The following is a 24,965-nucleotide window of genomic DNA, read 5'->3' as shown; positions in this document are numbered from 1 at the left end:
AAATAGCAGTGAACCCGGGGACTGGGAGAAATTTAGAACTCAGCAGAGGAGGACAAAGGGTTTGATTAGGGCAGGGAAAATGGAGTAGGAGAAGAAGCTTGCAGGGAACATTAAGACGGATTGCAAAAGTTTCTATAGATATGTAAAGAGAAAAAGGTTAGTAAAGACAAACATAGGTCCCCTGCAGTCAGAATCAGGGGAAGTCATAACGGGGAACAAAGAAATGGCAGACCAATTGAACAAGTACTTTGGTTCGGTATTCACTGAGGACACAAACAACCTTCCGGATATAAAAGGGGTCAGAGGGTCTAGTAAGGAGGAGGAACTGAGGGAAATCCTTATTAGTCGGGAAATTGTGTTGGGGAAATTGATGGGATTGAAGGCCGATAAATCCCCAGGGCCTGATGGACTGCATCCCAGAGTACTTAAGGAGGTGGCCTTGGAAATAGCGGATGCATTGACAGTCATTTTCCAACATTCCATAGACTCTGGATCAGTTCCCATGGAGTGGAGGGTAGCCAATGTAACCCTACTTTTTAAAAAAGGAGGGAGAGAGAAAACTGGGAATTATAGACCGGTCAGCCTGACCTCAGTAGTGGGTAAAATGATGGAATCAATTATTAAGGATGTCATAGCAGCGCATTTGGAAAGAGGTGACAGGATAGGTCCAAGTCAGCATGGATTTGTGAAAGGAAAATCATGCTTGACAAATCTTCTGGAATTTTTTGAGGATGTTTCCAGTAGAGTGGACAAGGGAGAACCAGTTGATGTGGTATATTTGGACTTTCAGAAGGCTTCAGACAAGGTCCCACACAAGAGATTAATATGCAAAGTTAAAGCACATGGGATTGGGGGTAGTGTGCTGACATGGATTGAGAACTGGTTGTCAGACAGGAAGCAAAGAGTAGGAGTAAATGGGTATTTTTCAGAATGGCAGGCAGTGACTAGTGGGGTACCGCAAGGTTCTGTGCTGGGGCCCCAGCTGTTTACACTGTACATTAATGATTTAGACAAGGGGATTAAATGTAGTATCTCCAAATTTGCGGATGACACTAAGTTGGGTGGCAGTGTGAGCTGCGAGGAGGATGCTATGAGGCTACAGAGTGACTTGGATAGGTTAGGTGAGTGGGCAAATGCATGGCAGATGAAGTATAATGTGGATAAATGTGAGGTTATCCACTTTGGTGGTAAAAACAGAGAGACAGACTATTATCTGAATGGTGACAGATTAGGAAAAGGGGAGGTGCAACGAGACCTGGGTGTCATGGTACATCAGTCATTGAAGGTTGGCATGCAGGTACAGCAGGCGGTTAAGAAAGCAAATGGCATGTTGGTCTTCATAGCGAGGGGATTTGAGTACAGGGGCAGGGAGGTGTTGCTACAGTTGTACAGGGCCTTGGTGAGGCCACACCTGGAGTATTGTGTACAGTTTTGGTCTCCTAACTTGAGGAAGGACATTCTTGCTATTGAGGGAGTGCAGCGAAGGTTCACCAGACTGATTCCTGGGATGGCGGGACTGACATATCAAGACTGGATCAACTGGGCTTGTATTCACTGGAATTCAGAAGAATGAGAGGGGATCTCATAGAAACGTTTAAAATTCTGACGGGTTTAGACAGGTTAGATGCAGGAAGAATGTTCCCAATGTTGGGGAAGTCCAGAACCAGGGGTCACAGTCTAAGGATAAGGGGTAAGCCATTTAGGACGGATATGAGGAGAAACTTCATCACCCAGAGAGTGGTGAACCTGTGGAATTCTCTGCCACAGAAAGTTGTTGAGGCCAATTCACTAAATATATTCAAAAAGGAGTTAGATATAGTCCTTACTACTCGGGGGATCAAGGGGTATGGCGAGAAAGCAGGAATGGGGTACTCAGGTTGCATGTTCAGCCATGAACTCATTGAATGGCGGTGCAGGCTCGAAGGGCCGAATGACCTACTCCTGCACCTATTTTCTATGTTTCTATGTCCTTGTGGAGACAAAGTCCCGTCTTCACACTGAGGACACCCTCCATCGTGTTGTGTGGCACTACCATTGTGCTAAATGGGTTAGATTCAGAACAGATCTAGCGGCTCAAAACTGGGCATCCTTGAGACGCTGTGGGCATCAGCAGTAGCAGAATTGTATTCCACCACAATCTGTAACCTCATGGCCCGGCATGTCCCTCACTCTACCATTACCATCAAGTCAGGGGACCAACCCTGGTTCAATGAGGACTGCAGAAGAGCATGCCAGGCATACCTAAAAATGAGGGGACAACCTGTGGAAGCTGCAACACAGGACTACATGCATGCTAAACAGCGGGAGCAGCATGTTAAAGACAGAGATAAGCGATCCCACAACCAACAGTTCAGAGCCAGTCCTGCCGCATCCAGTTGTGAATGGTGGTGGACAATTAAACAACAAACGGGAGGAGAAGGCTTCATGAACATCCCCATCCTCAATGATGGCAGAGCCCAGAACACAAGTGCAAAAGACAAGGCTGAAGCTTTCACCACCATCTTTAGCCAGAAGTGCCGAGTGGATGATCCATATCGGCCTCCTCCTGTGCTCCCCACCATCACAGAAGCTAATCCTGAACCAATTCAATTCACTCCATGTGATATCAAGAAATGGTTGAGTGCACTGCATACAGCTTTGGGACCCAACATCCCGACTGTAGTACTGGAGTCTTGTGCTCCAGAACTAGCCGCACCTCTAGCCAAGCTGTTCCAGTACAGGCTATAACACTGGCATCTACGCGACAAAGTGGAAAATTCCCCAGGTATGTTCTGTCGACAAAAAGCAGGACAAATCTAATCTGGCCAATTACCGCCCCATCAGCCTGAATCCCTCCAATCAGGCTTTCGCCCTGCTGCAGTTCCGAAATGGCTCTTACCACGGTCACAAATTGCATCCTAATTGACTGCGACAAAGCTAAACTATCCCTTCTCATCCTTCTGAACCTGTCTGTAGCCTTCGACAGGGTTGACCGCAAAATTCTGCTCCAACTCCTCTCCTCCATCATCCAGCTAGATGGGACTGCACTCACCTGGTTTCATTCCCACCTTTCCAGCCATAAACATAGAATCGCCTGCAATGGCTTCTCTTCCTGATCCTGCACTGTCACCTCTGGTGTCCCCAAGGATCTATCCTTGGGGCCCCCCCCCCCCATTTCTCATCTACATGCTGCCCCTCAGTGACATCATCCGAAAACACAATGTGAGCTTCCACATGCATGCTGATTGTACGCGGCTCCATCTCTCCTCCACCTCTCGAACCCTGTATTGTCTCTACACTATCAGACTGCTTGTCCGAGATTCAGCACTGGATGAGTAGAAATTTCCTCCAATTAAATACGGGAAGACCAAAGCCATTAGCAACTATCCAAGGCTGACCAAGTCTGGTCACAACCTCGGTATCAGATCTGATCAGAAAATAAGCATCCTATGTCATTCATTCAGTCACTAAAATTGTCAATTTCCACCTTCGTAATATCGCTCGTCTCCGCCCTTAGCTCAACTTATCTGCTGCCGAAATCCTCATCCATGCCTTTATCACCTCTAGTCGTGACTATTCCAACGCACTCCTGGCTGGTCACCATAGTTCTACCTTCGATAAACTTGAGTTTATCGAAAACTCTACTGTCCGTGTTCTAACTTGCACCAATCCCTTTCACCCATCTCCCCGTGCTCGCTGACCTCCATTGTCTCCCAGTTAAGCAACCCTCGATTTTAAAATTCCCATCCTGGTTTTCAAATCCCTCCATTGCTTGCCCACTCCTTATTTCTGTAATCTCCTCCTGCCCTATAATCCCGCTAGACCACCACACTGTGCCTGTTCTGGGCTTTTGAACATCCCCGGTTTTAATTGCTCCACCATTAGCGGCCATGCCTTCAGTTGCCTAGGTCCCTAAGCTCTGGAATTCGCTTCCTAACTCTTCAGCTTGCCACTACTCATTCCTCCTTTAAGTTGCTTCTTAAAACCTACCTCTTCAACCAAGGTTTTGTTCATCTGCCCCAACATCTCCTTATATGGCTTAGTGTCAAAAAAATATTTTGGTAATGTTCCTGTGAAGCACCTCGGGACCTTTTATTACATTAAAGGCGCTATATGAATACAAGTTGTTATTGTTATTGGACCAGCAACATAAATGCTGTGGCTACAAGAGCAGGTCAGAGGCTGAGTATTCTGTGGCAAGTGACTCCCCAAAGCCTTTCCACCATCTATAAAGGCACAAGTGATGGAATACTCTCCACTTGCCTGGATGAGTGCAGCTCCAACAACACTCAAAAAGCTCGACACCATCCAGGACAAAGCAGCCCACTTGATCGGCCCCCCATCCACCACCTTCAACATTCACTCCCTCCACCACCGACGCACCGTGGCTGCAGTCCTGAGATCGTGAGTACCACCATCTCCAAGCTGCCCTTCAAGTCACACACCATCCTGACTTGGAAATATTTCAGTGTTCCTTCATCGTTGCTGGGTCAGAATCCTGGAACTCCCGCCCTAACAGCACTGTGGGAGCACCTTCACCACACGGACTGCAGCGGTTCACCACCCCCTTGTCAAGGGCAATTAGGGACGGACAATAAATGCTGGCCTTGGCAGTGACGCCCACATCCCGTGAATGAAATCAATCTCTATCAGTCTACAATAGACCCAGACATGACGTTAGGAAAATCTCAGTAGTGGAGAGTTTTGGGAACCATAGATCCAAAGTTACCTCCTGCTTTCATGCTACACTTACTAGATGTGGATCTCCACACCAGCACAGACTTGTTGGGCAGTTCTGCCAGTTTCGGTGCTGTCATTTTTAAGTAATTCTGTCTGCAATGCAACTGGAATTTTCAGCAATCAATATTTTCCACATGTATTTGCTGATGTTCTATGAGAAGCTGAAAAGATCAAGTGCTCAGGTCCTGAAACAGATTATGGTTTTTAAATATTAACACTGACCTGTCACTGACGTGTTCAATCCAAAGTTCCAGCTCAGACTCCGAAGCAGCCTCTTTAATCTGTAAATTTAAAACTCATATTCAAACTAAGCTGAGAAAAATAGTACACACAAAAAGGAAAAAACTATTTTTGTTGCAAATCTGAAGCAAGAACAGAAATTGCGGGAAACATGCAGCAGGTTTGGCAACATGTGTGGAGAGAACAGACAAGTTAACACTTTGGGTGAGGTTTGATGAAGGATCCACACCCAAAATGTTAAATCGTGTCAGCAACGTAGGAATTGTTGGATGAAAAAAAGACCAGCCGTCCTAGTTCGCCCTCTACCACCTTGGTAGAATGTTGCATCAATAATGGAGTTGTTGACTAATCATAGCATTCAATCTCTACAAATTAGTCTGCAACAGGAGTACGGTAATATATTGGTTATGTTACTGGACTAATGATCCACAGACATGAGTTCAATCCAACCACAGTAGCTGGGGAATTTAAATGGAATTAAATAAATCTGGAATAAAAAGCTATTATCAGTAATGGTCTTAAACACCCATCTGGTTCACTAATCTCCTTTAGGGCAGGAAATCTGCCATCCTCATCCGGTCTGGCCAAATGACTCCAGATCAACACTTGATACTTAACTGCCCTCTGAAATGGCCTAGCAAGTGACTCAGTTGTATCAAATTGCTATGAAAAAATAATATAACCGACATCGACTTAGGCACCAGATCTGGCCACACCAAAGGCACATCCAGCCCAGGTGACCCTGCAAAGTCCTCCTCACTAACATCTGGGGTCAATCATCTCAGCCCCAGGACATCGCTGCAGGAGTTCCTCAGGGCAGTGTCCTAGGCCCAACCATCTTCAGCTGCTTCATCAATGACCTTCCCTCCATCATAAGGTCAGAAGTGGGGATGTTCGCTGATGATTGCACAGTGCTCAGTTCCATTCGCAACTCCTCAGATAATGAAGCAGTCTGTGCTTGAATGCAGCAAGACTTGGACAACATTCAGGCTTGGGCTGATGTGTGGCGCGAATGTTACTTGCCACTTAAGTGCCAGGCAATGACCATCTCCAACAAGAGTGTCTAAACCACCTCCCATTGACATTCAACAATGGAATTACTATCGTTGAATCCCCCACCAATATCCTGGGGATCACCATTGACCAGACACTTAACTGAACCAGCCACATAAATACTGTGGCTACAAGAGCAGGTCAGAGGCTGGGTATTCTGCGGCGAGTGACTCACCTCCTGACTCCCCAAAGCCTTTCCACCATCTACAAGGCACAAGTCAGGAGTGTAATGGAATACTCTTCACTTGTTTGCACCTTATCCACCACCTTAAACATTCACTCCCTCCACCACTAGTGCACCGTGGCTGCAGTGTGTACCATCTACAAGACGCACTGCAGCAACTCGCCAAGGCTTGTTAGGCAGCACCTCCCAAACCCGTGACCTCTACCACCTAGAAGGACAAGGGCAGCAGGTACATGGGAACACCACCACCTCCACGTTCCCCTCCAAGTTACACACCATCCTGACTTGGAAATACATTGCGCTCCTTCATTGTCGCTGGGTCAAAATCCTGAGACTCCCTCCCTAACGGCAGTGTGGGAGTACCTTCACCACACGGACTGCCGCGGTTCAAGAAGGCAATTAAGGATGGGCAATAAATGTTGGCCTATCTTGTGAATGAATTTTTTTTTAAAGATTTGCTACAAGGAAAACCCCAGTGGAATAGATCTTTAGTAACAATTCCAAAGCCACCTGTTCCTCCCAAGCATCCTACACTCAAATTACTCAAATACTGTATCCCAAAATGATATTTGCTGAAAGGAATCTATCTAATTTGCATTTTAATGAATCAAAGCAACTGTTTCCACCGTCTCCCTAGGGGGCCTGTCCCATAGGTTGATGACTCGCTCACTGAAATATTGGCCCAATATTAACGCAGAGACAGACCGATAGTGGGCGACAAATACACAACATCGTGAGAATGTCCGATTTCAACTGGGATACCTTATCATTTTAGTTATGGGTTTCACGTCACCACTGTGCGTGAGCAGGTATGATGCTGACCCGCATAACCTCAACTATTTAAAGGCGCAATTCACAGATGCAATGGCGGAGGAAGTTTGGAGTTTGTTACATTGGTTTAGAATTAGTACATGCAGATATGGAAGGAAGCTGGGCAAAGGCTACGTCCAGGTTTAATGAGGCATTCCTGCATGCACTGCTGGGTACAGCAGAATAATAGAATGGGGCCATGTGGCCCATCGAGTCCATGCCTGCTCTCTGCAAGAGCACCTCAGCTAGTCCCACTCCCTTGCCCTTTCCCCATAACCCTGCAATTTTTCTTCTTTCAGGTACTTATCCAACTCCCTTTTAAAAGCAGTGATCGAGTCTGCCTCCACCACCCTCTCCGGCAGTGCATTCCAGATCCCAACCACTTGCCGTGTGAAAACGTTTTTCCTCATGTCGCCTTTGGTTCTTTTGCCAATCACCTTAAATCCGTGTCCTCTGGTTCTTGACCCTACTGCCAATGGGAACAGTTTCTCTCGATCTACCCCATCGAATGCACACATTAAATGTACTGCATCCAACGGATGCACACATACATGCCTTACTGCCTCAGATGTTTTATTGCCTCAGACGTTCCGAAATCCAGAACGGCCTCGGTCCCGAGTTTTTTGGATTTCGGACACTCGACCTGTAATGGTTAAATTTGACACTGCACAAAATTAAAAATAGTTTTTCAGGGCCATAATCTTTGTTGACTATTGAACTTAGTCAGGGAATTATAGACCGGTTAGCCTGACATCGGTAGTGGGGAAAATGCTGGAATCAGTTACTAAAGATGAAATAGCAGCGCATTTGGAAAGCAGTGACAGGATCAGTCCAAGTCAGCATGGATTTATGAAAGGGAAATCATGCTCGACAAATCTTCGAGAATTTTTTGAGGATGTAACCAGTAGAATGGACAAGGGAGAACCAGTGGATGTGGTGTATTTGGACTTTCAAAAGGCTTTTGACAAGGTCTCACCCAAGAGATTAGTGTGCGAAATTAAGGCACGTGGGATTGGGGGCAACGTATTGACGTGGATGGAGAACTGGTTGGCAGACAGGAAGAAAAGAGTGGGAATAAATGAAACCCTTTTCAGAATGGCAGGCAGTGACTAGTGGGGTACCATAAGGTTCAGTGCTGGGACCCCAGCTATTTACAATATATATTAATGATTTAGACGAAGGAATTGAATGTAATATCTCCAAGTTTGCAGATGACACTGAGCTGAGTGGCAGTGTGAGCTGTGAGGAGGATGCTAAAAGGTGTGACTTGGACAGGTTAGGTGAGTGGGTAAATGCATGGCAGATGCAGTATAATGTGGAGAAGTTTGTGGTTATCCACTTTGGTGGCAAAAACAGGAAGGCAGATTATCTGAATGGTGACAGATTAGTAAAAGGGGAGGTGCAACGAGACCTGGGGGTCATGGTACATCAGTCATTGAAAGTAGGCATGCAGATACAGTTAAGAAAGAAAATGGCATGTTGGCCTTCATAGCAAGAGGATTTGAGTATAGGAGCAGGGAGGTCTTACTGCAGTTGTTCAGGTCCTTGGTGAGGCCACACCTTGAGAATTGTGCGCAGTTTTGGTCTCCTAATCTGAGGAAGAACATTCTTGCTATTGAGGGAGTGCAGCGAAGGTTCACCAGACTGATTCCCAGGATGGCAGGACTGACATATGAAGAAAAACTGGATCGTCTAGGTTTATATTCACTGGAATTTAGAATAATGAGGGGATCTCATAGAAGCATATAAAATTCTGACGGGATTGGACATGTTCGATGCAGGAAGAATGTTCCCGATGTTGGGGAAGTCCAGAACCAGAGGTCACAGTCTAAGGATAATGGGTAAGCCATTTAGGACCGAGACGAGGAGAAACTTCTTCACCCAGAGAATTGTGAACCTGTGGAATTCTCTACCACAGAAAATTGTTGAAGCCAGTTCGTTGGATATATTCAAAAGGGAGTTAGATATGGCCCTTAAGGCTAAAGGGATCAAGGGGTATGGAGAGAAAGCAGGAAAGGGGTACTTATGTTGCATGATCAGCCATGATCATATTGAATGGTGGTGCAGGCTCGAGGGACCGAATGGCCTACTCCTGCACCTATTTTCTATGTTACTGTGTTTCAGTCAATATGCTGTTAAAACCCCAGATACACCTTATGCTTTTTGAGCCTAACTTTTAAAATTGTATTTAAGAACGCAAGAGCCAAAGTTTTCGGCAGTTTCTATGATTTGAGAGATTTCACGGATTGCCGGCTCTGTGGGTGGTTGTGGGGGGGAGCACAGCGCTGCCTGTGGAGGAGCAGTGATTGACAGATTGCAGTTTCAGGATTTCCACATTAGGCTGCGCATGCGCTAAATCCTGAGGGTGCGGTCACTTTCAAAGGCGAAATGGCGGCGAGCGATACCAGTTCAATGTCATCAGCACCGCAAATTCTAGGCCATAACTGTAAAACCGCTGTGTACCAATGCTATAGGTATAATGTAAATGCAGCTTAAAACTATTCATTCAAAACCACTTTTGTGTACATTAATGGTGAACAGCAATTACTTATGAATACTTGCATCATGTGCAAGACTCTGGGTGGTTCACTGCTCTTTCGTCTGATGCAAGCTTTGTGAGGTGTACTGAAGCCCAGACCTGATGAACTGTCCAGCATCCAGTCAAGTGAACAAAGTAGAATTGGTGATTCCCTCTGCATGCTCCCTCAGGAATGCTAACTTGATCAACTTCAAAGCTTGCACTCCCAGGCTGTCTGAATTGCAATCCTAAATTAATTCCCCCAATGCCTGATTAAAAGAAAAGAACTTAAAAAAAAAAATTACCTATAAAAAAATGGCATAGAAAAAAAAAAAATCTTTTTGAATTTAGGAAAAGTATTAAAAACTATATTTGCATTTAGCCTTGTTACTTAAAAAAAAATCTGCAACAAAAGGGAATTAAACCCAAGTAGCCTGGGAATTAGTGGCTAGCTCGCTCAAGTAACCTCCAGAGGAAAAGTCCTTTCAAACAGCATCACTTCCAAGATATCCGCTGCACTTTTAATTTAAGTGTCTGTGTCTCGTTTCCATAAGCTTGAAGTAAGGAATGGAGTCTGGCCCTTTTATATGCTCTCTCTCCATTCTGTCTCACATGGAAACATCACAGAGGGTTTAATTTGTAGCTAATAGATATGCAATGTGATTGCTAATGTAAAAGATGCATCTTTTGCCTTTTGTTGGAGATTTGAGGAGGAGGAGAATGTGGTGAGGAACTGAACACTGGGAGACACAGGTATTAGTCAGGTACTGGCTGCTCATTTTATGATCCTCTTTAAAAGAAAATGTCTTTTGGAATGCATTTGTATCTCTTTTTAAAGGTTGGCAAAGGGTCCATACCTAAATATCGATCACCAGGCTATTAAAATCCTGTGGCACATTGGTCAGCTGGATGGGAAAAGGTGGGGGAGATGAATTAGAGGGAAGCTTAGATCAAGATTTCAGGAGATCGAGTGAGCAGCATCACAAAAGGAAAAAACTAAAATAGTAGAAGCAGTGCGAGGTTGGAAGCATGGATGGACCATTATATATTTGCCAAGGGATTCAATCCCTGTGTTCACTTGCATTATTTCAGAGAGGCAAATCTGGCATTTACAAATGCAAACATTAACTTGAAGACATGTATTAAAATTAGGTAATATATTGAACTCTGATGATGTAGCAGTATATGATCAAATGAAACAAGTCTGAGGGAAAGTTATCTAAACTACTGTATTAATAGTTCTTGAAAATATAATTAACCCTTAATACTGCGTGCAGTTCTGGTCACCGCATTGCAGGAAGGATGTGATGCACTGGAGAAGGTACAGAGGAGATTTACGAGGATGTTGCCTAGAGTGGAGAATCTTAACTATGAGGACAGGTTGGATTGGCTGGGTTTGTTTTCCTTGCAACAGAGGAGGCTGAGGGGAGACCTCATTGAGGTGTATAAAATTATGAGGGGCCTGGATAGAGTGGATAGAAAGGGCCTATTTCCTTTAGTAGAGGGAGCAACAACCTGGAGGCATAAATTTAAAGTAATTGGTAGAAGGTTTAGAGGGGATTTGAGGGGAAATGTCTTCACCCAGAGGGTGGTGGGGGTCTGGAACACTCTGCCTGAAAGGGTGGTATAGGAAGAAACCCTCACCACATTTAAAAAGTACTTGAAGTGCTGTAAGCTGCAGGGCTATGGACCTTGAGCTGGAAAGTGGGATTAGGCTGGATAGCCTCTTGTTGGCCGGCACGGACACGATGGGCTGAAATGGCCTCCTTCCATGCTGTAAATTTCTATGATTCTATGATTTATATTCATTGTAAAAGCTTTTCAGTGTAGCTTTTACAGTGAGCAATACTGAAACTCATTCAGTACTCACCTTATCAATTGTTAAATATTATTTATTTCAATCGTCAGCTAGCCAGCCACTTAGTTGGTAGCTTCAGCTTCAGTTAATCAAAGATCGTGAGGCCAGGTCACTTACTTAGCTGCAACCACATTAAAGACAGACGTTCATTATGATGACTGAATACAATTAAAGTGGGAACAGTTACTTATGCCTTTCTTTAAAAACCTGAAATGTACATATGAATGGCTGCATTCACAGGATGAAGCATTGCTAGACTTTTTTTTAAGATAATGGGATACTGACAGCTAAAGGACTACAAACTCCCCAGTTGACATTGACATTTGACAAGAACAAAAGCTATTTTCCTGCTCAGTCATATCATGTAATCTCTTAAAGGAGAGTCAGATTTCCCACTGTTCTCACCTGAATCAACAGCAACATTTGTTGCAGGAATGTCAGAAATATTTAAAGCATTTTTACTTTAACACTTCAAATTCAAGCTCGGAAATCCTGCTTTTGGGAGAGCAACTGCTGTCTGTCATTCTTCTACATTTACACTTGAGGCTGGAATCCAGTTTCCGTAGGCATGTTGGGCTCCACTGTACAATATGACCAGGAGCAAAAATATCCAAGATCATTTCATTGTGCTTCAATGAAATCAGTGATCTTAACCGAATGGCATATTCATCTTCCCAGATTTCTGACTCTATAATACTGGTTTCTAAGTAGTTTCCTCTGTGTAATGCAACTGATGTAGGGAGAACCACAGATATACCATCCTCTCCACTCCTGTAGCATAAATTCACTAACAATTAATCTGGTACTTGGAAGATTGACAACAAACTGAACTTTATGCATTTATATTATCCTTTGCATCCACTCTTCTGTTGGCCTCCTGAAAGGGAGAGGGTGGGGGGACGGGGGGGTCAGGGGGAAGAGAATGAACGTAGCGGGAGCTGCAAACTTGCTGAGCCACACTACTATCATGGCGTTTTATTGCATCATGACACAAGTATGTTGATGCACTGAATGCCACCAGAGATGATTATTGTGACAGCAGAGCAGAGGAAGTAGGAAGAGGTGGGTTTCCATTGCTGCTGGTTATGTGAAAGCCATGTCATTTACATTTGCGCACATCAACAATGGCACAAAAACTCTGGGGGCGAAATTGCCCCTTTTTTAGAAGCCAGTTAGCACATCTGGGGCACGTTAACGGGGCGGAAGAGACTTTTTGCCCGGGCTGGGTGCAACAGGCTCCAGCGAAATTGCCCGGGAGTTTGCGGAGGCGCTGCCATGGCAGTACCACCCTGCAACCAGCGATGGCGCCATCGCCATACATGGTGACCCCTCATCACCCTGTGCTGACCCCATACTGCCCCGTGGGGGGGAAATTGCCCCATGGGCCACGAGGCTGGTGCGAGGGGACGTCAACGCCAGCTTCATGGGTCGCGAAACTGGCCAATATCCGTTTTTGGCGCAGTACTTAAAGGGGAATGCATCAGCGCCCCAATCTTTACTGGCCCAATCAGGGCGCAGGGTAATTTCGCCCCCTCTGTCAACAGTTAATGGAATTCCAAGGTACAAATGCCTTTAGTGTATTTCAGTGACAGAACAATTTATCACCGGGAAAAAAAATCTAATTTCCTATGATACCTCTGACTACTGTATATGCACACTAACATCTTAAAATATAAGTATGATGTTTGAAAAGTTAATCTTTCTTGTAACTAAAATGATATGGCATTCAGAATTCTAATTTAAATTTGGATTAAAAAAACCCATCTCTGTTTCCCAATGACTGATTTTAGATCTCCTAATGCAACTTCAAAAAAACTAGCGAACAATCTGAAAGTTTGTGTGCACTTACCCTTTTGACTATGCAGAATAAGAATTTTCAACAATAAATTTCAACTGAAAAAAATGGGAGAATTTCTCAAAATGGTACATCTATTTGTAACAAAATGCACTAATGCTTAACGCACTGTCAGAATTAATGAATGGGTGGGACGAGGTGGCAGAGTTTACATTTATACCTGCAACTCCATACCTGGCAAGTTTTTGTTCCCCTTCCCCTCCACCAAAACAAGAGCAAAAAAAACACTGGGAAAACCTGAAACAAAAACTAAAAGTGCTGGAAACCCTCAGTAGGTCTGGGAATATCTGTGCGGACCAGAGACAAGCTAATGTTTTAGGTACAAATCCCCCTGTTGGAGGAAAACAAGCACTTTAACCACACCACGACACTCATGCATACCTCCCAGTGGCAAGATCAGGTTGGTTTGAAGATACCGGAAAGTAGATCACCTGCCCAATTTCAATCAGGGCGAGGTAAAAGTGAAGGAAATCATTTGGTAAACCCAGCAAGGCCAGTCCATCTCGATTTAACTTACCAGAAGAACTAACTCCTTGGCAAGCTGAATGACTGACATCCCAAAGTTTGTGCCGACGTTGTAGATCTCACCAGGTTCACCCTTCTCGAGGATTGTGAGGAATGCCTCAGCAACATCCGTAGCGTAGAGAAAGTGGCGTGCTTGAACTCCCATTCCATGAATGCAGCTAACGGGAGGAAAAGAAAGACTGCTTTCCAAAAATGAAGTTAATATGAATTTATTTCTAAATGTTAATGATCTTTCAAATACTTATGTTACTTGTTACACAATAAGCATGATGTGGCCCATCCATGGCTGTAGATACAAATGCTCCTGGCCAATTCTCCTTAGCCGGATTCGTTAGTGGTATTTTTGATCATTTATAGACTTAAGTGCGTTAACCCAGGTGTCAGCCTTGACTCAGTGGTAGTACTTTCGCCTCGGAGTCAGAAGGTTGCGGGTTCATATCCCTCACCAAAGACTTGTGCACATAATCTAGACTGAGACTTCAGTGCAGTGGTGAGGAAGTGCTGCACTGTCAGATCTGCCATCTTTCAGATGAGACAATAAACCAAGTTAACCTCGTGGACATAAAAGATCCCATGGCATGATTAGCAGGAAAATTCTCCGTGTTCTGTCCAATATTTATCCCTCAACCAACATCACTAAAACCAGATTATCTGGTCATTAAGATTTGTAGGACCTTGCTGCATGCAAATTGGCTAAAGCATTTTCCTCCATCAGCTAGCCAGAGGCTCGGTCAGACCCCACCTAGAGTACTGCGTTCAGTTTTGGGCCCCACACCACAAGGAGGAGTAATTGACTGAGTGTAGTGCAGATGCACCAGAATTATACCAGGGCTTAAAGGGTTACATTTTGAGGACAGATTGCATAAACTTGGTTTGTATTCCCTGGAGTTTAGGAAGTTAAGGGGAGATCTACTTAAGGTATTTAAAATAATAAAAGGATTTGATAAGGTAGAATCATAGAATCTTACAGCACAGAAGGGGGCCATTCAGCCCGTCGTACATGTAACCCTGCAAATTAGTTCTCTTCAATTACATGACCCATTGCCGTTTGAAAGTTCCTATGTAATCTGATTTCACCAACCATTCAGGTAGTGCGTTCTGAATCCTAACACCCCTCTGTAAAATAATTTCTCCTCATTTCGCCTCTAGTTCTTTTGCCAATTATTTTAAATCTGTAGTTACCAACCCACTTGCCAGAGGAAACAGTTTCTCCCCACAAACTCAATCAAAATCCCTCATCATTTTGAATACCTCTAATAGGTCTTCCTTAACCCTCACTGCTCTAAGGAGAACGATCCCAGCTTCTCCAATCTCTCCACATAACTGAAGTCCCTTATCCCTGGTGTCATCCTGGTAAACCTCCTCCGTAACCTCTCCAAGGCCTTGACATGCTTCCTAAAGTGTGGTGCCCAGAATTGGACACATTACTACAACTGAGGCGTAATCAGTAATTTGAGAAGGGATTAGCATGCTTTCTCTGGTTTTGTATTAAATGGCACTATTTACAAAGCCAAGAATCCCACACGCTTTCTTAGCTGCCTCATCAACTTCCCCAGTGACCTACAAGGATTTGTGAACATGCATCCCCAGGTACCTCTGCTCTTGCAGCACCCTCAAATGAGTACAATTTAGATTATACTGTCGCTCCATGTTCTATCTTCTAAAGTGCATCACTTCACACTTACCTGCATTAAATTGCATCTATATATTTCCCCTTTCACCAGTCAGTCTATAGCCTCCTGACGTCTGCTACTATCCTGCTCACTATTTACTATGTTGTCAAGTTTTGCATCATCATCAACTTCAAAACTGTGCTACCTATACCCAACTCCAGGTCATTTATATTCAAGAAAAGCAATGGTCTCAATACTGACCTCTGGGGGACTGCACTATATACTTCTCTCCAGTAAGAAACATCCTTTCACCACTCTCTGCCTGCTATCCCTTAGCCCATTACGTATCCAACTTACCACCGGCTTTTTAAGACCATGTGCTTCCATTTTCCGAATAGGTCGGGTCGTGGTACTTTAACAAATACCTTCTGAAGGTTCATCGGCAAGAAATAGGGCTCGTTAGCACCCGTTTTTGGGCGTTCGAGCTCCAAACTGGTGTCTGTGGCATGTGCACAATTGTGGGGCAAATCGCGCTGGACGCCATATTGTTGCAGGAGTTAGCGTGTGCGCAGTGATAGTCCACCAGAGATTTGTAGAGCAGGCAGATCATGACATCAACCAGCACTGCCATTTAAACCTCAACCCTCCAGCCAACTCCCTCTCTTAACCTTGCACAACTGAACATGCGTTCAACACCAGGAAGGACACCCATCTGCATTATTTAAAGGAATTGTCAACTACTTACAGGTTAGTTGCTAGTTTATTTCTTCTGGCTGTTATGCTTCTACAAGTGTTTGGTGCTTTCTATAGTTGTTTCAAGTTGCAACAGTCTACAGGAAGTGGTGTGGCAGGTGCTGAAGGACTTTTGCTGAACAAACCAGTTGCTCTCAAGAGAGAGGGAAGTGTGTCAGTGAGTGTCGTGCAATCCGTTTGGCTGATGTGGCTGTCATGGTTGAATAGCTGGCAGAGTGTGCAAGCTGTGAGGTGTGGATGTGAGGCTTACAGCAGTGCTAAGTGTGTGAGGGGGAGGTGAAGCTATGAATGTTAGGTGTGAGGCATGATTGATAAAAGATTGCTGGTAGGTGAATGATGGGGATGTGGTGATTTGATCAGTGGCTAAGGCTACTGGTGCAATTGGTAGGATATGGCATTTGAAGGTGTAGATAAATCACCAGGCCTGGATGAAATGTATCCCAGGCTGTTAAGAGAAGCAATGGGGGTTATCGCGGAGGGTTTGACCATTATTTTCCAATCCTCTCTGGCAACAGGTGTGGTGCCGGAGGACAACTATCATTGTACCGTTGTTTAAAAAGGGAGAAAGGGATAGACTGAGTAATTCCAGGTTAGTTAGCCTAACCTCAGTGGTGGGCAAATTATTGGAAAAAAGTTCTGAGGGATAGTATTAATCATCATTTAGAAAGGCATGGATTAATCAAGGACAGTCAGCACGGATTTGTTGAGGGAAGGTCGTGTCTGACTAACTTGATTGAATTTTTTGAGGTGGATTGGTAAGGGTAGCGTGTTGATGTAGTCTACGTGGATTTTAGCAGGCAGACTGCTGGGATCCAAAATTGGCTCAGTAGCAGGAAACAAAGCGTAATGGTTGATGGGTGTTTCTGTGACTGGAAGGTTGTTTCCAGTGGGGGTCCGCAGGGCTTAGTGCTGTGTCCCTTGCTTTTTATGATCAATGATTTAGACTTCAATGTAGGGGGTATGATTAACAAGTTTACAGATGACACAAAAATTGGCCATGTGGTTGATAGTACGGAAGAACGCTGTAGACTGCAGGAAGGTATCAATGGACTGGTCAAGTGGGCAAATGAAATTTAATCCGGAGAAATATGAGGCAATGCATTTGGGCAGGCCTAACAAGGCAAGGGAATACACAATAAATGGTAGAATACCAAGATGTGTAGAGGAATAGAGGGATCTTGGAATACATGTCCACAGATCACTGAAGGTAGCAGGACAGATAGATAAGGCAGTCAAGAAGGCATACAGGATACTTGCCTTTATTAGCCGAGGCATAGAATACAAGAGCAGGGAGGTTATGCCTGAAATGTATAAACATTAGTTAGGCCAAAGCTAGAGTACTGCGTACAGTTCTGGTCACCATGTTACATGAAAGATGTGATTGCACTAGAGAGGGTACAGAGGAGATTTACGAGAATGTTGCCAGGACTGGAGAATTTTAGCTATGAGGAAAGATTGGATAGGCTGGGTTTGTTTTCTTTCGAACAGAGAAGGTTGAGGGAAGACTCAATTGAGGTGTATAAGATTACGAGACGCCAAGGTAGAGTGGATAGGAAGGACTTATTTCCCTTAGCAGAGGTCAATAACCAGGGTGCATAGATTTAAAGTAATTGGGAGATAGAATCCCTCACCACATTTATAAAGTACTTGGATATGCACTTGAAGTGCCGTAACCTACAGGGCTACAGAGCAAGAGCTGGAAAGTGGGATTAGGCTGGATAGCCCTTTCTCGGCCGGCAGACATAAGGCCAGCTAAAGGCCTCCTTCTGTGTCGTAAATTTCTATGATTCTATTCACAGACCTTGACGACTCGTATGAGGTCATTGAACATTTTGCAGCAGTGGATCCAGGTCCTCGGGGCTCGACCCCTGGCACTGACCGCCACAGCTATCGGTTCCCACTGCCTTTTCACCGTGTCTGGAAGGACTCCTTCTGCTCTGCGTATACAGGACATCTTGCCACCTTTCCACCTCCTCTAATAAAGAGCTCCAGTGCCGTGTCTGAAAACAATGGCGCCCACTCTCTCTCCTGGTGTGCCATTCCTCACTCTTTCCCAGGTCAGAATCTTTTCAACCATGACTTTCAGCACCTGCTCCAGCCACAATGCACCTCCTCATTGAGGTTTGTTTTAAGAAGTGCAGGCTAGCGTCAAGTGGTGCTAGCCGCTCATGATTTTGACTCCCTGCTGATGCATCCAGCCACGGTTAGTGGTGGCTGGGCACAGAGACATTCAAAGGAGTAGGCAGCACGAAGTTGGTGTGCTGCCTGCATTGCAGTCAACGAGTGGGGATTAATCGCGCATCGCGATTCCCTTGTCCATTTTCAGAGGCTATCAAATTGAGCCCCTCATATATATATACACAACATGTGTTGCCCCCCCCCCCCCCATATATACACATCTACTGCGCCACCTTCATCAACCCTTTCTGTTACTTCATCAAAGAAATCAGATCAGGTTAGACAGACACGATTTGCCTTTAACAAATTCATGCTGGCTGTTCCAAATTGACCCATGCTTTGCCAAGTGAGAATTAATTTTGTCTTTGACAATGGTCTCCAGTAGTTTTCCCACCACTGATGTTAGACAGACTGATTGGCCTGTAGTTTCCCCTTTTGCAAAAAAAAAAAACAGGGGTTTAACATTTGCAATCCTCCAGGTCTCTGACACCACTCCAATATCCAAGGAGGATTGAAAGATTGTAATCAGGGCTTTTGCTATCCCCACCCTAGCTTCTTTCATCTACCTGGGATGCATCCCATCTGGACCAGGTGACTTTCAGTGATGCCCACTGATTTAGCACCTCCTTTCTATCTATTTTTATCCTACCCAATATCTTTATTCCCCCCATCTCAACTGAAAAATTAACTTCATCCTCTTTTGTAAAGACAGATGCAAAGTACTCATTCAGTGCCTCAGCCATTCACTCTGTCTCCACATGAAGGTTTCCTTTTTTGTCCCTAATCAGCTCCATCATTCCTTTAACTATCCTTTTACTTTTTATGTTTATTAAAGGTTTTTGGGTTCCCTTTTATGTTACCCACTAATCTTTTCTCATACTCTTTCTTTGCCCTTCATGTATCCTTTTTTGATTTCCCCCTGCTCTTTCGGTATCCTGCCTGGTTTTACTGTATTCTGTACTGAACATATGTGTTATTTTAACCTCTATTTCCTTGTCATCCAGGAAGCTCTAGATTTCCTCCTATGGGAATATGCTTGGTTTGCACCTGAAATGTCTCCGCTGTGAAGGCCTGCCATTGCTCATTTACTGTTTTCCTGGTCAATCTTTGTCTCCAGTACACCTGTGCTAGAACCCTTCTCAAATCATCGAAATTGGCTCTCTTCCAGTTGGGTGGATACGGAAAAACATTTTCTCTGGTGGGAAAATCCAGAACTAATCCATAATGACCTAAAATTAGAGCTAGGAGACTGAAACACTTTTTTCACACTGGGTAGTAGAAATCTGGAACCCTCGCCCCGAAGGTTGTGGATGCTGGGGGAAATGAAATTTTCAAGACAGAGATCGCAAGATTTTTTTTTAGGTAAAGGGTATCACGTAATATGGATCAATGCGGGTAAATGGAGTGGAGGTACAGATCAACCATGATCTAACTGAATTGCAGAACAGGCTTGAGGGGCTAAATGGGCTCCTCCTGTTCCTATAATTTGGGGCACCAGCTGAAGATTAAACTTTAAAAAGTGTGAAGTTCATAAAATTCCCACTATAACAATGCAAATTGACGACAACAGACATTTAAATTGTAACTCCTCCACAGCCCAGAGCACACTAGAGTTCTTAGCACATAGCACTGCTACTCCGCAAGTTATGTTGCTATTTGCCTCGCCCATATTTGAGCTGATACACCCAATGTCACTTTCAACTGAAAATCCCAGAAATAGCAGTGGGTGATAAGAGTCTGCAGAACAGTTCCCAACCTAACTCCCCCCCTCACCCACTCTGGTTATGCCAAAGTGGGGCTCACCAATCTACAAAGATGGCCTGGCCTCAACAATACATGGAGGCCCCTGACCCATCAGGTCCAAAATATAGTTATTTACACTTTTTAAAATACTTATATAAAATGGAAAAGAGTGACTAAAGTAAATGTTGGTCCCTTAGAAGATGAGAAGGGGGATTTAATAATGGGAAATGTGAAAATGGCTGAGACCTTAAACAGTTATTTTGCTTCGGTCTTCACAGTGGAATTCACAAAAACCATGCCAAAAATTGCTGGTCACGGGAATGTGGGAAGGGAGGACCTTGAGACAATCACTATCACTAGGGGGGTAGTGCTGGACAGGCTAATGGATCTCAAGGTAGACAAGTCCTCTGGTCCTGATGAAATGCATCCCAGGATATTAAAAAAGATGGCGGAAGTTATAGCAGATGCATTCGTTATAATCTACCAAAATTCTCTGGACTCTGGGGAGGTACCAGCGGATTGGAAAGCAGCTAATGTAACGCCTCTGTTTATAAAAGGGGGCCGACAAAAGACAGGTAACTATAGGCCGGTTAGTTTAACATCTGTTGTGGGGAAAATGCTTGAAGCTATCATTAAGGAAGAAATACCAGAACATCTAGATAGGAATAGTGCAATCAAGCAGAAGCAACATGAATTCATGAAGGGGAAATCATGTTTAACTAATTTACTGGAATTTTTTGAGGATATAACGAGCATGGTGGATAGGGGTGTACCGATGGATGTGGTGTATTTAGATTTCCAAAAGGCATTCGATAAATTGCCACACAAAAGGTTACTGCAGAAGATAAAGGTACGCGGAGTCAGAGGAAATGTATTAGCATGGATAGAGAATTGGCTGGCTAACAGAAAGCAGAGAGTCGGGATAAATGGGTTCTTTGCGGGTTGGAAATTGGTGGTTAGTGGTGTGCCACAGGGATCGGTGCTGGGACCACAACTGTTTACAATATACATAGATGAACTGGAAGAGAGGACAGAGTGTAGTGTAACAAAATTTGCAGATGACACAAAGATTAGTGGGAAAGCGGGTTGTATAGAGGACACAGAGAGGCTGAAAAGAGATTTAAATAGGTTAAGCGAATGGGCTAAGGTTTGGCAGATTGAATACATGTCGGAAAGTGTGAGGTCATCCACCTTGGGGAAAAAAAAAAAACAGTAAAAGAGAATATTATTTGAATGGGGAGAAATTACAACATGCTGCGGTACAGAGGGACCTGGGAGTCCTTGTGCATGAATCCCAAAAAGTTAGTTTGCAGGTGCAGCAGGTAATCAGGAAGGCGAATGGAATGTTGGCCTTCATTGCGAGAAGGATGGAGTACAAAAGCAGGAAGGTCCTGCTGCAACTGTATAGGGTATTGGTGAGGCCGCACCTGGAGTACTGCGTGCAGTTTTGGTCACCTTACTTAAGGAAGGATATACTAGCTTTGGAGGGGGTACAGAGACGCTTCACTAGGCTGATTCCGGAGATGAGAGGGTTACCTTATGATGATAGATTGAGGCTTTACTCGTTGGAGTTCAGAAGGTTGAGGGGTGATCTTATAGAAACATTTAAAATAATGAAAGGGATAGACAAGATAGAGGCAGAGAGGTTGTTTCCACTGGTCGGGGAGACTAGAACTAGGGGACACAGCCTCAAAATACGAGGGAGCCAATTTAAAACCGAGTTGAGAAGGAATTTCTTCTCCAAGAGGGTTGTGAATCTGTGGAATTCTCTGCCCAAGGAAGCAGTTGAGGCTAGCTCATTGAATGTATTCAAGTCACAGATAGATAGATTTTTAACCAATAAGGGAATTAAGGGTTATGGGGAGCGGGCGGGTAAGTGGAGCCATGATCTTGTTGAATGGCGGAGCAGGCTCGAGGGGCTAGATGGCCTACTCCTGTTCCTAATTCTTATGTTCTTATTATCAATACGAACTTCATTGACACTTTCAAAGGGCATTTTATCAAAACCAAATGTAACAGCAAAGCAAAAAGAAAAGCACAACCCAATGGGCAACAAAAGTAAACTTTGCAACAGCCTCAAATCCAATAAAGTTACTTACCATTTGCGGTTATGTTGTAACAAGGCTATGAATTTTGGAATAACCTAAAGAAAAATTAAAGAATTGGTCATCTATCGCAAACATGGATTACACTTTGTAAAAAAAAGACTACATATAAATGCACACCTGAAGTCTGGTGAGTTTAGCAAATTTGTATCAGATTACTGGTTGTAAATTTACTATATTCTAATTTACATTATCAAATTTTCCGTGATTACATCTTAATTATTTCACATGTAATTTTTTAAATCAACATTACAAATGGAAACTTTAGCAAACATCAAAAGGCAGCTCATTAAAATTACAAAACCACAAGGCAGCTTTTTGCATTAGATCACAGAAAAATATCTTTCCTCATCTGTATTTCAAACAATTCTTTTAAAATGGATTATAATAAGAAATGAAACACTGATCCCAACGGGTATTTATTTTCAACACAAAATATTTAAAAAATAATTTGGATTGTTGTATTTAAAATCAAGAAAAAAAAAAATCAGACTAAAGGATTAATCTTAAAAATGTCAATAAAGCAATAAATGTGTTACTAAAGCAAAGATGATATTTAAATAATCCACATAGCAATAAATGAATCCTGAGCTAATAGGGATTTTAACGGATATAAACTATAAGAGTTGCAACTGCATTGCCCCAGCTTAGCGACATATCAGTTGATTCTGGAGATGAGGGGTTGACTTATGAGGAAAGGTAGGGCCTCTACTCATTGGAATTCAGAAGAATGAGAGGTGATCTTATTGAAACGCATAAGATTATGAGGGAGCTTGACAAGGTGGATGCAGAGAGGATGTTTCCACTGATGGGGGAGACTAGAACCAGAGGGCATGATCTTAGAATAAGGGGACGCCCATTTAAAACTGAGATGAGGAGAAATGTCTTCTCTCCGAGGGTTGTTAATCTGTGGAATTCGCTGCCAGAGAGCTGTGGAAGCTGGGACATTAAATAAATTTAAGACAGAAATAGACAGTTTCTTAACCGATAAGGGGTTATGGGGAGTGGGCAGGAAAGTGGAGCTGAGTCCATGATATGATCAGCCATGATCTTATTGAATGGTGGAGCAGGCTCAAGGGACCATATGGCCTACTCCTGTTCCTATTTCTTATGTTCTTATGACTGCCTGGAGGAAGGAATCACATTATTCCAACTTTTCTCCAGAATCCAATCAGGCCCCAGCTCAGGATCTTCAATGGCACAAGCTTAGCACTGATTTGCTTTGCACCACTGCTAAACGTGCACTGTAGAAACATAGAAAATAGGTGCAGGAGTAGGCCATTCGGCCCTTCGAGCCTGCAACACCATTCAATAAGATCATGGCTGATCATTCATTTCAGTACCCCTTTCCTGCTTTCTCTCCATACCCCTTGATCCTTTAGCCGTAACGGCTATATCTAACTCCCTCTTGAATATATCCAATGAACTGACATCAACAACTCTCTGCAGCAGGGAAATCCACAGGTTAACAACTTTGAGTGAAGAAGTTTCTCCTCATCTCAGTCCTAAATGGCCTGCCCCTTATCCTAAGATTGTGTCCCAACATCGGGAACATTCTTCCCGCATCTAACCTGTCCCGTCCCGTCAGAATCTTATAAGTTTCTATGAGATCCCCTCTCATCCTTCTAAACTCCAGTGTATAAAGTCCCAGTTGATCCAGTCTCTCCTCATAAGTCAGTCCAGCCATCCCGGGAATCAGTCTGGTGAACCTTCGTTGCACTCCTTCAATAGCAAGAACGACCTTCCTCAGATTAGGAGACCAAAACTGAACACAATATTCCAGGTGAGGCCTCACCAAGGCCCTGTACAATTGCAGTAAGACCTCCCTGCTCCTATACTCAAATCCTCTAGCTATGAAGGCCAACATGCCATTTGCCTTCTTCACCGCCTGCTGTACCTACATGCCAACTTTCAATGACTGATGAACCATGACACCCATGTCTCGTTGCACCTCCCCTTTTCCTAATCTGTTGCCAATCAGATAATATTCTACCTTCATGTTATTGCCTCCAAAGTGGATAACCTCACATTTATCCACATTATATTGCATCTGCCATGCATTTGCCCACTCACCTAATCACCCTGCAGCCTCTTAGCATCCTCCTCACAGCTCACACCGCCACCCACTTTAGTGTCATCTGCAAACTTGGAGATATTACACTCAATTCCTTCATCTAAATCATTAATGTATATTATAAAGAGCTGGGGTCCCAGCACTGAGCCCTGCGGCACTCCACTAGACAGTGCCTCCCATTCCGAAAAGGACCCGTTTATCCTTAATCTCTGCTTTCTGTCTGCCAACCAATTCTCTATTCACGCCAGTACATTACCCCCCAAAAATGTGCTTTGATTTTGCACACCAATCTCTTATGTGGGACCTTGTCAGAGGCCTTTTGAAAGTCCAAATACACCACATCCACTGGTTCTCCCTTGTCCACTCTACTAATTACATCCTCAAAAAATTCCAGAAGATTTGTCAAGCATGATTTCCCTTTCATAAATCCATCCTGACTTGGACCGATCCTGTCACTGCTTTCCAAATGTGCTGCTATTTCATCCTTAATAATTGATTCCAACATTTTCCCCACTACTGATGTCAGGCTAACTGGTCTATAATTACCTGTTTTCTTTCTCCCTCCTTTTTTTAAAAAGTGGTGTTACATGAGCTACCCTCTAGTCCATAGGAACTGATCCAGAGTTGATAGAAAATGATCACCAATGCATCCACTATTTCTAGGGCCACTTCCTTAAGTACTCTGGGATGCAGACAATCAGGCCCTGGGGATTTATCGGTCTTCAATCCCATCAATT

General features: G+C 43.9%; 1 protein-coding gene across 1 annotated transcript in view; it reads right to left on the bottom strand.

Annotated features, from left to right (window-relative positions):
- LOC139274944 (dTDP-D-glucose 4,6-dehydratase-like) overlaps window positions 1-24,965 on the bottom strand; it is a 79,916-nt gene that overhangs the window by 11,616 nt on the left and 43,335 nt on the right. Inside the window, exons 8-10 of the mRNA XM_070891691.1 lie at window positions 22,149-22,192; window positions 13,755-13,920; window positions 4,942-5,000 (exon numbers count right to left, since the gene is read on the bottom strand). Coding sequence (XP_070747792.1) covers window positions 4,942-5,000; window positions 13,755-13,920; window positions 22,149-22,192 — 269 coding nt within the window. The remainder of the gene's footprint in view (window positions 1-4,941; window positions 5,001-13,754; window positions 13,921-22,148; window positions 22,193-24,965) is intronic.

The sequence above is a fragment of the Pristiophorus japonicus genome, chromosome 10, assembly GCF_044704955.1.
Source record: "Pristiophorus japonicus isolate sPriJap1 chromosome 10, sPriJap1.hap1, whole genome shotgun sequence".
NCBI classification, from domain to species: Eukaryota; Metazoa; Chordata; class Chondrichthyes; family Pristiophoridae; genus Pristiophorus; species Pristiophorus japonicus.
Note: the sequence above shows the minus strand (reverse complement) of the source record. Positions and strands in the feature narration are given on the sequence as shown.